The sequence below is a fragment of the Petaurus breviceps genome, unplaced genomic scaffold (genome assembly GCF_028583685.1).
Source record: "Petaurus breviceps papuanus isolate PSGF00001 unplaced genomic scaffold, PetGlider_PUasm1.0 175, whole genome shotgun sequence".
NCBI classification, from domain to species: domain Eukaryota; kingdom Metazoa; phylum Chordata; class Mammalia; order Diprotodontia; family Petauridae; genus Petaurus; species Petaurus breviceps.
In genome coordinates, this window is record NW_027185764.1 from 33,768,552 (window position 1) to 33,784,178 (window position 15,627).

General features: G+C 35.7%; 1 protein-coding gene across 1 annotated transcript in view; it reads right to left on the bottom strand.

Moving 5' to 3' along the window:
- Positions 1-1,150: 1,150 nt before the first annotated feature.
- Positions 1,151-15,627, bottom strand: part of TMEM167A (transmembrane protein 167A) — a 44,277-nt gene continuing 29,800 nt past the window's right edge. The window contains exons 3-4 of the mRNA XM_069085058.1: positions 8,033-8,067; positions 1,151-3,026 (exon numbers count right to left, since the gene is read on the bottom strand). Coding sequence (XP_068941159.1) covers positions 2,956-3,026; positions 8,033-8,067 — 106 coding nt within the window. The 3' untranslated portion in view covers positions 1,151-2,955. The remainder of the gene's footprint in view (positions 3,027-8,032; positions 8,068-15,627) is intronic.

Sequence of the window (15,627 nt, forward strand, 5' to 3'; positions counted from 1 at the left end):
GGAAATAAGCTGCCACCCACTCTGCCCAGCATGCACAGTGATGGTCAAATGTTGCCACCAATGTTTTCCATAGCATTGTTTCTTCCTCTACTTTCTACTCACCTTCCCTAATACAAATTTAAACTGCCTCAGAGATAACTGTCTATAGTGATCTTCCAGCTTCTAACCCCACTCTATGAGTCTTTGGAGGATTTTAGGTTTTTTTTTTTTTAAGTATCAAAAAGTTAAATGACAGCTCTTCAGAGTTTTATAGTGCAGACAATTTTAAAATTGGCAATTTAACTATCCTAAATAAGGATGAGTGCAATCCAGATAGTACCTAAAAATGAACATGTTTCTCAGCAAAAATCCCTTATTTCATCCCTCATAATGAACATCCCAAAATAATTAATTCCATGCTACATATGGACAAACTAGGTGCTATGGATATAGGTTTTAAAAAGATTGTTATTAAAATCAAGGAGCTTATTGATATTAACCTGTTACCACTAATAACTGTACACTTACTTGGTGGTTCTAGCCAAACTGCAGTACTCTATTCCCATTAGATTATAAACTCCTTGAGGGTAGGGACTACCTTTTTGCCTCTTTTTGTATCCCCAGTGCTCAGCATAGTGCCTGGCACATAGTAGTAGATGATTAATAAATGTTTACTGACTGATACACTCAGATATTATGTAACACATCTGTGTGCATGTCTATGTGTGTGTTCAAATCATATCACTCTATTAATAAAATTCATAAGGGCAGGAGCCCTGTCTTGGTTAATCTTTATATCTTTCCTACAGTGCTAGAAGGTACTTAAGGTTTATTGAATTAAATACCCCATAAATCCTTGATCCGGTGCTACAATTAAGTATCAGTAAATAGAAAGGGATCTCAACTTGATTCCCTATCTTAAGTAGATTAGATCACTTTTAACCAGTCTCCAATGTGCCAAAAATGTAATACAAATCAATACACTGACGGTCTACTATAGGACTTAGCTTTTTCTTTAAATAAAAAAAGCAATTCCCCTCCCCACCACTGAAAACCCCCCCTACATAATAAGCTTTCCTCAAATGCTTCCTAACATTCATGGTTTAAGGTGATGCCCCCTCCCCACTAAATTGAGAATAGCTACCAACACAAGCACATCAACTGGACAATATTTAATTTTTTTAGAAAAGATTTTATTTCCATGACTTTCTTCCCCCTTAAAAATTAACTTAAAAAATGGAAAGAAAAGAAAATAATGTTCTATAAATGATAACTTTTCAGACTTTTTCGGGATGTATAAAAAAAACATACAAGTTTTTTCACCTTTTGTTGAGTAGAATGGCTGAAAAGTGTGACTAAAATTTTCTTCAGAGGACAGTTTTTAATTTAGTAGAACTATTCTGACACAATTCTCAAAGTAAAATTAAGAAAGGAAGTACTTTAAATGCTTTCTATGGCCCTTCTCAGATTTGAGATTTATTATTTCATTGGACATACAGTACAGATCTAGACCAAATAACTGGGCAACAAAGGTCTCAAACAATGGAAGCTAATTAATACCCGATGAATCCATTTATACATATGTTCACACCAATATTTGAGCAAGAATTTTATTAAGTTGGTCTACAACCTGCCAACACAAGGAACCCACTTAAAATAATTAAATATTTCACATTTTTGAACTCTTCTTTGAAACTGACTGAATTTCAGCTGAAACAAAGAAATTAAGTATACTCCATCATGAAAATTTCCTTTTCTGCTTTCTCCTTAAAGACTCATAAAAATAGTACATACATACTCTTGAATAGTACATAAATTACACTTTTGTAATTTTAAAAGTTTTAGAAGTTACTGATGTTATTCTTCTTTGTTCAATCTGAGGTTTTGTATCAAATATTTTTAAGAATAGAGACAATTAAATTAGTGGACCTGATACAGCTCAATACCTGCATATATACCAGTTACATATCTTAAGACATCTAAAAGACACCAAATCAAGCTGTCAAAAAAAACAACAACAAACATTTGTATAGATCAATTAATCTATTTTCAAGGTCTTGTTAGAAAAAAAGTTTGAATTACTGGCAATGAAAATATGTTTTGTTATTAAAGACTTGAGACCCAAATCAATGAAACATAGGAACCATCATTTCACAATTGTTCTAATTGATTCACTTCATCTTTAAAATGTTTTTTTTTGTTTAGCAGCAGGTATTTGAATAGAAGCTTAAGACATATGTAGATGCAGATTTCAAAGGGAAATGCCCTAGTAAACTTTCCTTATAGTTCTTTGCTTTAACTGAGAAAATCTGTAAGAATTCATGTTTTTTTGTAATGGGATCTGAAAACAATACTTTTCTTATAACACTTTTACATCTTAGTAATTTTTCTGTATGTGTACTGTATAAACTAACTTCATAAAGCTGGAAAATATAGTAAGCTACAGATAAAACTCAGTACAAATTGAGTTGGCCAGGGAACACATGTTTAAAGCATTATTAGATACAAATGCAATTTTTATGAATCCTTGAATATTCAACCATTTTTCTCAAATAAAAAAAGTTCGTTATAGAAATGTTCTCATATAAGGATATAATTTTCCCCCGAATCATATAGAAAGGAACTTGAGCAATCATTTACCAAGATTGCTTTCTACTGTACGCAACAGAAATACCTCCTGTAGATCAACAGGTGACATAAAAGAATGACATTTACAGAATGCCATCGTAGTGGCAGAATTATAAATAAGGTCACTCATTAAGCAGTTATCAATCCATTCTGGCATTAACAGTTGCATCTTAGTTATTTATAGAGAACAACGTTGGTCCATTAACATATAATTGAGAACAGCAGCCAAGAGTCTGTCAGTCAAGGTACACAGCTGAAAGGGCCAATAATCACTCTTCCCATTGTTTTCTGTAGGTAAGTCCTTTATCTATAGAAATCTGACACCAATTAAATTCTGGCATTTTCCAGCTACTGGATGAACAAGATGCTGAAAGCCATTACTATACAGCATACTGCTACATAGGGACTCTTTCGTTCACCTGTTGGAAAAAAAAATAAAGCTATTTATTTTCTTTGATTCACTAGGCATTTATTGTTAAACATGTGCACATAATTCTAACAGGCACTACGGGGGAAGGAGTACAAAAGTGGAAGATACATACCCTCTGCCTGGAGAAGCAAAGCATAAAGCTCACAAAAACAACCAAGGCCTAAAGCAGTAGTCAGTATTTGTATAGAATTTTAAGGTTTGCAAAGAGTTATCTCATGTATTATTTCATTTGCTTCTCACAATCTTGTGTGGCAGGAGCCATCTTTGTTGTAGGGATGAGAAAAATTGAGATTAAAAGTGATTAAATGACTACAGGTTAATTAAATGATAAGGGTTATGCATATAGTAAATGTCAGAGGCAGGATTTGGCCACTACATATACATAAATGCTATATAATCAAGTATGAACTGCCTTACAACAATTTTGCCTTTACTTTTTTTTTTTCTTTTTGGAAGGGGGAAGGCAGGGCAATCAGGGTTAAGTGACTTGCCCAAGGTCACAAGTCTAGTAAGCGTTAAATTGTCTAAGGCCACATTTGAACTCAGGTCCTCCTGCTCCAGGGCCGGTGCTCTCTTCACTGTGCCACCTAGCCATCCCTATCTTTACTTTTTTTTAAACTTATTAGAATTATTTCTTACTGTACATGTTTTTGTTTTTAAATATAGAGAGCCCTGAAAGTTTGGAATCTATGTCATATTATAGTTCTTGATGTCTAGGAAGAAGAGGCACAAATTACTGCAGTGGAGAGCACAGGGTTCAAGATAAACAAGAAAGTCAAAGCCATTAAATTAGGCTTAATGAATTGTATAACTATTTGTGTGTTCTAAACAGTAACAGGAAAAATCTAATGTTAAGATGTAAGGAGGAATCAATACATTAGCAAAAGTATTTTTAAATGTGAATGACTTCCTGTTAGAGAGTGCTTATTGCCATGGGAAATATAAGCATATATGGGTGATAATAATTAGCAGGAAGGTGGTCAATTAAGCCACATTTTTAGTAAGATGTATTTGACGAAAAGACAAAAGGACACAAAAATCAATCTTAGAAATAATAATTTCTATTATATAGCTTAAGTCATTCACAAAAGTTTCCTGAATAAACTTTACTTACTCTACACTATGAAATGAGCAAATATCTTTGTTTCTGTTTAATGTAAACACTCACAGAACACGAGAAATTTATTGTTTCTGATGAATCAAAATCCTAGTGATAGAAGTTTTGTTCTTTTTTTTTTCTTGAAGGGAATGCTGAGGGAGGAGAGGGTTGCTGCCTAAGAAAAATGTCTTCAGTCTGACATTATTTAATTGATCCTACCTCCTAACAGGGGTGGGGAACCTGCAGCCTCTAGGCCATACATGGCCCTCTAGGTCCTCAAGTGCAGCCCTTTGACCAAATCGAAACTTCACAGAACAAGGCTCCTTAATAAAAGGATTTGTTCTGTAAAACTTGGACTCAGTCAAAGAGCTGTGCCTGAGGACCCTGAAGGCCACATGTGGCCTCGAGGCTACAGGTTCCTCACCCCTGTGCCTAGGAACATTGGTTAAAGCAGAGTGTTTTTAATCCTACTGATTAACTGAAAACTTTCTCCTAAAAAATGTGGGTCCAGTATTTTCAGAAATATCGAATATTTTGCAGTGGAAAACAAAAAGATCCTCAAATAAGCCTACCATTCATATAACAAATTTCAGTGATAGATCCCAAAAGCAAGAGTGTCACACTCTGCCATCATGGTAAGATACTGTCATCATCTGGTACAAAGTTTTATTAAACGTCAAATAACTGAGAAAATTAATATTGTCTGCAATTTTCCATCTGTCAGAAATTAATTTTTGAGGAAGTTCTTTTCCTCCTCCTCCTCCTCCCCCAATTCTGAACATTATAATTTACATATGGGTTTTATTTTTCTGCTCTTAATTTTCTTAAAAGAGACTGCCATGTGGTAGAGTTAAACATCTTTTAGCTGAACATGGTTAGCATGTTACCACTTGTCTGATTTTAGGTCTGTACAAAGTGAATGTAAAACAGTTGTAATGTGTGTGATGATGTGTAAGATGAGATGATCTGTACTGTGCATTCTCTCATTTAAAAGCTTCCTTGCTTGCGTATATTTTCTGAGTGTAGAGAAGAAGACATATATATAGTTGAGGAAACAATATTTTGGTATTGCCATTTATAAACCATTTTGTTAAAATTACAAACTGTTCAATTCCACAGTGCCAAATATTAAGAGAAGTCCAAGAAGAAAGTAATATCTCACATTAATCATGGCATTACACTTTTAACACTTATTGAGCACTTTCCTCACAACAATCTTAAGACTGCAAGTATTATTAAACCCATTTTACAGATATTTCTGAGTCACAAAAAGGCTGAGTGATTTTATGATGGTCACACAGCTAATGGACTAATAAGCTGGAATTCAAATCCTGGTCTTCATACAACAAATATTTTTCACTATACCACACCAACTCTCCATAGCAAAAAAGGATATAAAGGAAAAAGATGGGGTGAGAAAATCACCAGATGAAAATCATCAACTGATAAAGTTATAAATCAGGTGTTTTGAAATTAACACAGAGTATTTCAAAGATCTGTGATCTCACTGATGCGGGTGTTCCCTTCTCTAAGAGTACAATAAACCAATAAGCACTTTGCTAAAAAATGGGGATACAAGGAAAATGCAGTAGTATCCCTAACTATGATGATCTTATATTCTAATGGAACCCAAAAAATCTTTTCAGGTCAGCGACAGGAAGAAATGTTCCACAAATAGCAAAATATTCTAGGCAGAACTTTTTGTGGTAGCAAATACCTGGAAATCAAGTAGGTGCTCCACAAGAGAATGACTGAACAAATGGCAACACGTGAAAGCAATGGATTATTTCTACACTGCATTAAACAATGTATATGAGAAATTAGGAGAAAAAGGGGAGGGCCTGAAAAAACTGGTACACAGCATAGAAAGCAGAACCAGGGCAAGAATATAAGCAATGAGTAAAATTGAATGACAAAGTTACTAAAAAGTAGTGAAGTGACCTACGCTGGTTCCAGAGAACAGATGAGGACGACGTTCCCTTTTCATGGTGGTAGTATGGATACTGGATGCTATATATTGCTGTCAGATACAGGAACTGATGGGTTGGCTTTGTTTAACTGTTTTCTTTTTAGGAAGGGTGCTAACAGGGCAAGAAAGGATGAGGTATATAGGGAAACAATTGGTATATCTACCAGAAAAGGATCAATATAACTTTTTGACTTACAGATACCCTGACCATAATTTAGCATTTTCAGATCATTATTGAAAACACTGATTATTATGTACTATCTGTACTCATGCTGTCATTAGAGGCAAGTGGGATGTTTGTGGCTCCTTGCCTTTACAGAGTACACTTAGGTTACTATTCTGATCTAGCTGCTTTTCCCTCTCCTATCCTGAGGCAGTGTGTTTGGAAACCTTCTGTTCACCTTCATCCTTCCCTGTTTTTCTTTTCTCCTAATCTCCTTGGTTTTGTTGTCAGTAAACTTTGGCTTTCAAAGCTATGACCAGTGATTGAGATAATTTCTTATCATTATTCTGACTTTATTTCCTTTGGTTATACTCAATGACTTTTTTAGTTTGCCTAAGAAAAACTGTGGACACTGACAAATGTAAATTGCCATTCAATTTTCAGTCTTTAAGAATAAGTAGTTGATTATTAGCTTTCATACCATACCTATCTTCAAATATATGCCAACTTTAATCTTTTTTTTCCTAAGGTTCTCTAAGTTTTAACATTTCCCAATAGGTTTTACTTTTTTAATTTTAAATTTTCAACCTCTTCATTATTTGTCCTCATCTCAATTGTCTCTGAGTGGTCTATACGTCATAAGCTGGGAACCAAAGTTAGATACAGTTAAAATTGTGGCATTTTAAGTCAAGAAAATGCCTTGTTGATTCTACAATTTACTTTTAAAGCTCCAATTCAAAACCTACATGTGAATTCATGTTTTTAGCCTAGATCTAGAAAAAATAAAGGAAAAGGAAGAAGATTATGCTAAGTGTTAATGACTTTCAGGAAAGAAAAATATAAATGAAGCTATATGTAAATACAGCTGACATTTCTGAATATATTCCTTATGGTTATAAAATATAGAAATTTTGTTTTCTTTAGATGACTAAAAGACAAGTTCAGCAACAATCAGTAGTGTTAGTACTAAGCCTAAACTGCACAATCATACTTTAAAAAATGCATAAATTATAGCAATGATATATATTTTCTATATCTTTTTTTAAACTTTTTTAGCTTTTTGGAGGGCAATGAGGGTTAGGTGACTTGCCCAAAGTCACATGGCTAGTGTGTCAAGTGTCTGAGGCTGGATTTGAACTCAGGTCCTCCTGATTTTAGGGCCGGTACTCTATTCTCTGCGCTATCTAGCTACCCCTTATTTTCTATATCTTGAGAAAAATAATCTAAATTTGTGAACTTTGAAGACTCTATTAAACCCCATTCAAGAAGCTAAAAAAGAGCCTCGTCCACAGTCAATGAGAAATAGCTACTCTATGAAAACATGAGATTTAGCTGATATACTACTGAATGTTTGCTACTTGTCCCCCATAATGTTTCATTGTGGAGTGATAAAAAACCAATATTCCCTAACCATAAAAATATACATATAATTCAAAATAGTATGTAATATGAAATAAATTATAGAAAAATAATAAACTATAAATGCCTGAATCTTGCTCTCACTAACTTCACAGTATCAGATAGCCGAGTTGGAAAAGATGAGGCCCACCAACTTCGTCAATGAAATGTTATACAGTATCCTACATACCATAGTTTTAAATGCCAGTCAAGAAAGAATTTTATGGATATTTGTAAACTTTTACAGAAAAGCACCAAACTGGGAAGTCTGCACTTTTAAAGCTGATTCTTTTGTGTATATAATATTAAAAAGTTGATAAATAACTTCCAGCTGACAGATTGGTGGGAAACAAAAGAGACACTTACCGATTCTGGCACACTTCCAAAAAATACCCAACAGTCTGTATAGGATAAAAAGGGAAAAAAAATGCGAAGTGAATACTAGTAATGGTAAACTATTCCCACAAGTTAGTTTTTCCACATTGGTATGATGAATTCATTAGAAGCTGGCCTTTCCCCTCTAGCTACTTTTGTTTGAATCTTAAATTTACTCATTCCCCATTTTCACATAAAGCTAGAACACCATTTCACATAAATAATCTGTGTGCAAAGGGTCAACTTCAAGGTAAATTAATGTAGTTGAGTGGAGATATTTTTACAAAGGTTACCACACACAAAGACTGAGTCAATTAGATTCAAATAGCTTACGTTTTGAAACAGAACATTTATATCCTAATTTAAATAAAAATCAATTGAAAAAACCATATATAATTTCTTAGATTTTAGACTATAAAAAATGGAAGTTGACTTTTTAACAATTAAATAATAAGAAATTAATTTTGTAGAATGTAGTGATACTTAATTCCTCTGCAAACATGAACTCTAATTCCAGTATTTGCATACCAAAGACACTTTCTCTCCATTGTTGCTAATTGTCTCCTCATTCTTAAACCCATTAACAGATTAATATGAAGCACAATAGTTATTTACTAACACTTTCTTTAAATTTCTATGCAATTAGAAAATTTCAATGAGGGGAAAAGTTGCATGTGAATTAAGTGATGGTATTTATTAAATTACACACAGAATTTAGTTATTTGGTCAGGAATTGTGATTTCACTTTTTGAAAATAACAGTAATAGTAACAGCAAAAACAAAATAAGCCCTCCCCACCAAACCCTTCATATTTCTATATAGTGCTTTAAGCTTCACAGTGATTTAGATACATTATTTTGGAGTCATGGAGAATTGCTTAAGGGACCGATATGTTAAGTGAATTGTCCAGGATCACATAGCTGGTTTATGTGTCAGAGTCAGGACTCCAACCCCAGGTCTTCCTACTTCCTATATTGGTCTTTAGGTCAGTAAGACCATCTGTGATTCCAGAAACCATAAAGCACTTTTGAAATATGAAAAATTAGGATGAAGATGGGTCCACTGTATTTTTATATACAAAAACATACCCAAATACTTATTGGAACAGGATTTTTAGGGTCTTACTTTGGAGCATGATTTGATTTTTTATTTTGTTAGGCACTTAAAAAAAAAGTACATTAATCATCCTTGTGTAAACAGATAGATGGTAAATTAATTACTACCTCTGAACTGCCAAGATAGGAGAATATTGGTTCAATAAAATCCTATGCAAACCCCTCACCTCTTCCTGAAAACATAATAAATAACTATGAATGTAAAGCAAAAAGACTTTTAATTTAGAGGAAATACACTGGGGCAAAAATATAAGTGCAAACTGATATTGAATGGTTTCACACTGACAAGGCAAGAACCATTTTATTAATGGAATGAAAAAGTATAAGCTCCATGGTACATGAAAATCACTCAGCGATCATTTTGAACTTCATTCTTAGTGAATCTGCGTTTGGAATGTTTATATAAATGTATTCCTTGGCTTATTTTTGTAATAGCAAATTTGTTTTAAACCAACAAATTAACGAGCAAGAGCAAATAATGCAAAATTTGCAAAAACAAATTTAAACACACCTTCTCTAAAGAGTCTAAATACTTTAAGGAAATAGCCAGCTGTGTCATTATCATCTTTACTAACTATAAAGTATGGTTTTAACTATAAAACTAAGCATTTTTTTGAAATGGAGACTACCAACTATTAGATCTTATATAGAAACGATCACTCATTCATGAAATTGCACAGAACTAGTGAAAATCAATCAATGAACACTTACAAAGTGCCTCCTTCCTCTGTGCCAAGCACTGCTAGGCAAGAAATGTGAGCCAAAGTGAAAGTCTCTTGAAAGGCGACATGTCTATGAAAACACATTCCTAACAAACACAAAGTAATTTTTAGGAAAAGGAGCTAAAATCTGAAGGTGGGGGGGGCCAGCTGGGCAAGGTTTCATGTACAAGGTGATGCCTGAATTGGACTTCGAAGGAAACTAGAGATTCTAAGAAGTCCAAGTGAGCAATGACAGCATCACAGGAAGAGAAGACTGCCAAGGCTCACTTGCATTCTTTGTTGTTGTCGTTGCTTTACATTTTAAAGTGTAACATTACTTTCTTTTGGTTAAAAAGTATGGAGGTGGGAGATGGAGGGTTGCAGATGGTGGGGATGGCTGGACTATGGTATCCATGAAGAAGAGTAATATGTAATAAAGCTGGGAAAGCAGGCAGAGGCCAGGGTAGGAAGGACTTAAGAAGCTCAAGAGTCAGCTCGTATTTAATCCCAAAGGTAACAATGAGACAAAAGAACTTACCAAGCAGAGCAGTGACATGAGCATGCCTACCCTTCAAGAAAATAACTTTTTTCCAATTATGTGGAATTGATATTCTAAGAGAGAGGGGTGATGAGAAGCTCAATTAAGAAAGTGTGTGAGCAGAGAAAAGGGGACCGATGCAATAGAGTCTAAGGAGAGGGAAACAGCAACATTTGGCTTCTGATTTAATACAGCAGTGAGAATGAGGCCTTGAGGATGTCATCAAAGTTGACTGGAAATGGTACGCTCAACAGAAAAAGGAAGTTTGGAAGAGGGGATAGCTTTTGGGAGATTCGACACATCCAACTGTCAGTTGGTAATATGAGAGTAGTGACCAGGGCAGACTGGATAAATAAATATAACAGTCAGAATAGAGATGGTAACTGAACCCATGGGAACTGATTTGGTTCCTCAAAATACAAAAAAACAAACGGGTACAGGACTGAATGAATGAAAAAGCATTTATTAAGTGGCTATACTATGTGCAAAGCACTATTCTAAATACTGGTATACAAACAGAAAAGGGGAATCAGTTCTTGCTGTCAACGAGCTCATATTCTAAAGGTGGGAAATGATATATTTAGAAGGTTTTAGGGATAAATCAGATATAAAAGTCTCATGGTCTTTAGGATACAAGAATCAAAGCAGATGGTAACGCATCTTCTTTAACGTCATTTCTATTGTTAAAATAACATACATTTTTGATGCTGCACCATTTGCCAGTGTCAAGAACTATTTCCGCCCAGTCTTCAGTAGCTCCAGTTGCTTCCCAGGATGATGGTTTTGGGGTCTAAGCTAGAATCAGGAATGTTGCTTTGGGGGGGTTGCCTCATCCTTATGGTCTGTCTTCCCATGGATGGCAATGGGTCACCAGCTGCTGCTGCTGTTGTTAGTGAGGAAGGTGAGCCCCTGCTTCACTATGAATGCTCCCTTCAATGATGGTTGCTGGGGTTAGGCTGGAGGCAGGGCTGTTGATCTGTGAGGCACTGCTATTTCAGCACTCTTGGTTTTGGTCCTGGGTTGTTTCTGTTGGAGTTTGAAGGGAAGTGGTGGTCATGATCAATGGTGTCAAAAAGAAGCAGGGGCCACCAGACTGTACAACAGGATCCCTGCAGGTCACTTATTAACTTAGAAAATCACACATAAACATTATTCAAGCTGCATTGTATTTTTGTTTGTTAAATATTTCCCAATTACATTTTAAACCAGCTGGGGAAGCGGGACTGCATGTTGGATACTTCTGGTAAAGGTGACAGCAGTTTGCCCTGCTTATCACCTGGGCCTCTTGTTTCTCTCTCAGGGTACCTTGCAGTACAGCCACTGGGAGAAATGTGACATGAATGACTGTTCTATAAGATACTGGAGATGGGCCTGTCAGATGTACAGAAGAAACAAGAAAGAACAGGGTCACAAGAACCCAGAGAGGACAGAATATCCAGAAGAGGAGGATCAATAGTCTCAAACGTGCAGAGAGGTCAAGAAGGATGAAGGCTGAGAAAAGGCCATAAGACTTGGCAATTAGACAAAATCACAGGCAACTTTGGAGAGGGCAGTTTCATTTAAGTGATAAGATCAAGTCAGATTACAAAGGGTTAAGAAATGACTGAGAAGAGAGGAAGTTCTGGTAATGAGTATAGAGAGATTTTTCTAAGAGTTTGGTTGAGATGGGATAGCGATACAAGGGAAGTGGGAAGGAAACAAGCATTATTAAAAGCCTGGCACCGGGTTAAGCATTTTACAATAACCTCATTTGATCCTCACAATAATCCTGTGAGGCAGGTGTTGATTGCCCTCATTTTATAGCTGAGGAAACTCAGGCAAAGAGAGATTATATGACTTGCCCAGGGTCATACAATTGCCTCTATGGCCACTAACAGGATGACAGCTTGATTGTTTTTAGGGAGTAGGGAGATGTGGGTTTGTTTGGAAACAGAAGACAGGAAGAGAACGGATATCAGAGAAAGAAAAGATGACTAAGGGGGAAATCTGATGTAGAAAATGGGAGGTGATGGGATCAAGGGTACATGTAGATGGCAGGACTTGAAGAGAAGGGTCACCATTATTTTTCTTCATTACACATGAGATTTAATAGTGGTTATCAGCTGCTGAAAGTTGTACTTTCAAAAACTAGGTTAAACCATAGTCTTTACTTAACTGCATAGCTTTTCAGCAAATATTAAGCACCTAGTTATCACCTCACTTTCCTTTATCCAAAGATCCATAATTTCATTAGTGTGGACACCTCCCCTCCCCAACCTCTCTTCCTTGCCTTAATAGAAACTCTTTGTGAATTGGGAGGAGGGGGTGTAGGTAAGAAGACTCTCTTAAGATCTAAAAAGAGCCTTTAGTGGGTTATAATTTGTTGATTTCGCAACTCCCAAACAGTACATTGTTTATACTGTTTCCTAGGTATAATTCTGTATTGTCTCAAAAAGAGGAATACTCTGACAGTCGATGAAAAACAGATTGGTAAATCAGCTGGGTAACTATGACTTTGTGCTAATGTCTTTTATCATATTTATGCTATGGAAAAAGGAAACAGAAGATGAAATAGTAATATTCTTTTTTAAAAAAATAATTGTGTAGCTTTGCATATTTGCAATAGAAAAAAAGAGGTATTATTTTGAGTAATGAAGTAACTAAAAGCACGAAGTCACCAAAACTCATTTTTTCCAATATGTCTAGATATTTCCACGTGAGCATGGAATACTCTTTTTGCAGTTAAGATGTTCAACACCATCTGATTCTAGGAAAGCAGGCAACCATCAGAGAAAACAGAGGCATGAAAACAAATTCATTCTCCTAACCAAAGTACACATATTCATATTATGTTACATATAGGACAAAATAAAATGGAACTTTAAGGTATGTAAATAAGAACTTTTACAAAGATGAAGACTTTTAAAGAAATAAACTACGTTGACAACAGTCCCTTAAAAACAACATGTATGAGGTGGCTAGGTGGTGCGGTGAATAGAGCACTGGTCCTGGAGTCAGGAGGACCTAAGGTCAAATCTGGCCCCAGACATGTGACACACTTAGTAGCCATGTGACTTTGGACAAGTCTCTTTACCCCAATTGCCCTCCAAAAAGCAAAACAAACAAAAAACCCAACAACCCAAAAAACAAAAACCAAACAACACGTACAACAATTGTAACAAAGTGAATGAAAAAGAACCACTACAAGGATGTCCAACCCTAAGTAAATGAAAAGCCAACGAAAGTTAAAGAGAAGAGACACTGGAACATGTGTTCCTGGCAGAGGGGCAGAGGACTGCTAGGGTGGAGTACAGCCTACACTGTCAGATGTAGGCACTAAATTGGGGAGTTTTGCTTAACTGTTCAGTCTGGAGGGGTGTGTGAAATAACTGTGGTTAAAGATAAAAGCTATCAAAAGGTATCAATAAAATCTATTTAAATAACCAAAGGTCATCTAAAAATGCATGCTTTGTAGGAGGAGAGTTGTTTTACAGTTGAAGAGAGTTGTGATTCAAGAAAACAAAGTGGCTTCATATAAGGAACATTACATGGTGATATGAATCATAATCAGCGATATATACACCCAGAGTAATTTCTGCATTTAGAGTTCATTAACGTACCAGGGCTCAATCCAACTAGTTTAAAGGCCTTTGTAAAGAGAAGCTTCTGGAGGACCTCGCAATCCATAGGACATCACTCTTCAACTTAAACCCTGTGCTGGATTTTCTCCATAACAATGGGAAAATACATCTCTTCTGCCTGGCCTGAAACTTGGGATCAGTGACCACTGACCAAGGTTGTTTTTTGTTGGACTAGAAGAGATCCGTAAACATTGGAAGGAGGTTGGCCTGACCATTCATACAAAAAGAGTAAAGTAAATGGACAATGTGTCCTGCCCAGAAGACATGAAGATTAATGGAAAACCTAGAGAGCTTGTCTATTAATATGCATATCTCAGAGAAATGGTATAAAGGGACAAGAAGTTTGGTATGGAATTAAAGTAGAATGGGAAAGTAGACTGCTTTGATTACCTTTGGGAAACTGCAAACCTTATTTAATGACTCTAAACTTCTCCTGAAAATGAAGGACCATCTTTAAAAAAAAAAAATTAGTATCCTTTGTACAACACATATGTTTCCCATTGTACCCTTCACTCTACAAACTCCCCCACCCTACCAAAAGAATCATAAGGAATTGTTCTCTTAGCAGTAAAAAAAAAGAGAAAAGTTCAGTAAAAGCTAACCAACTAACATGTCAATAAAATTTGACAATGTCATACCCATAATCCCCTCTCTGCAATAAATGTCATCTCATTTTTCTTTTTTGGAACCAGACTGGGTCACTAGAATTTCGTAACATTCAATTTCAATTCATGTTATTTTTGCTCTTTCCGTTTAAATTTTTCTGAGCTGTTGTGTACATAGCCTTCCTGCCTCTACTTGATCTGTAATCACCATATAATAATAACTAAATTATATAGCGCTTACTATGTGCCAGGTACTGTGCTACATGGTTTACAATTATTATCTCATTTGATCGTCACAACAACTCTTAGAGGTAGGGGTTATTATCCCCATTTTAGAGAGGAAGAAACTGAGGCAAAAAGACATTAGGTGACTTGTCCAGGGTCACACAGGTACTGTCAGAGGCCAGGCTTCAACTCAAGTCTTCCTGACACTAGTCTTAGTGCTTTGGGTATGAAGGCACCACTTGGCTAACATATTCATCTTTTTTTCCCACCATTTCTTACAGCACAGTAATAATCCATCATAGTCATGTAATACAACTGGTTAATGCCCTGACATTTACTTTTTTTCAGCTCTTTGAAACTACCAAAAATGCTGCTATAAATGTTTTAGTATATGTCAGGGCCTTTCTTTTTCCTAGCCATTTCCAAATCACACCTGCTGTATTCTGACCATGCTCCGGAATCTCAACTGTGCATCTGGGGCTAAAGGTTCTGAGGTGAACTTTGGTCTTATCTCGCCCAGAGGCTGACCACCACACCCCTTCCCAGCTATTTCTTCTTCTGAGTTTGTTCCTATCCTTTGAGCAATTATTGAATGATCATATATTTTGATCACATATTTCTTGGATAATGGAACCTTAAAACAGATATTTGATATGAAATGTTTTCCCCAGTTAACAGATTCCCTTTATCCTCTTTCCAGTAATTCTGAATGGCATTTGCTCTTTGATCAACCAGAACTTAGATTCTGTCCCAGGATCCCTGGGCTCTTACAGGTGAGCTTG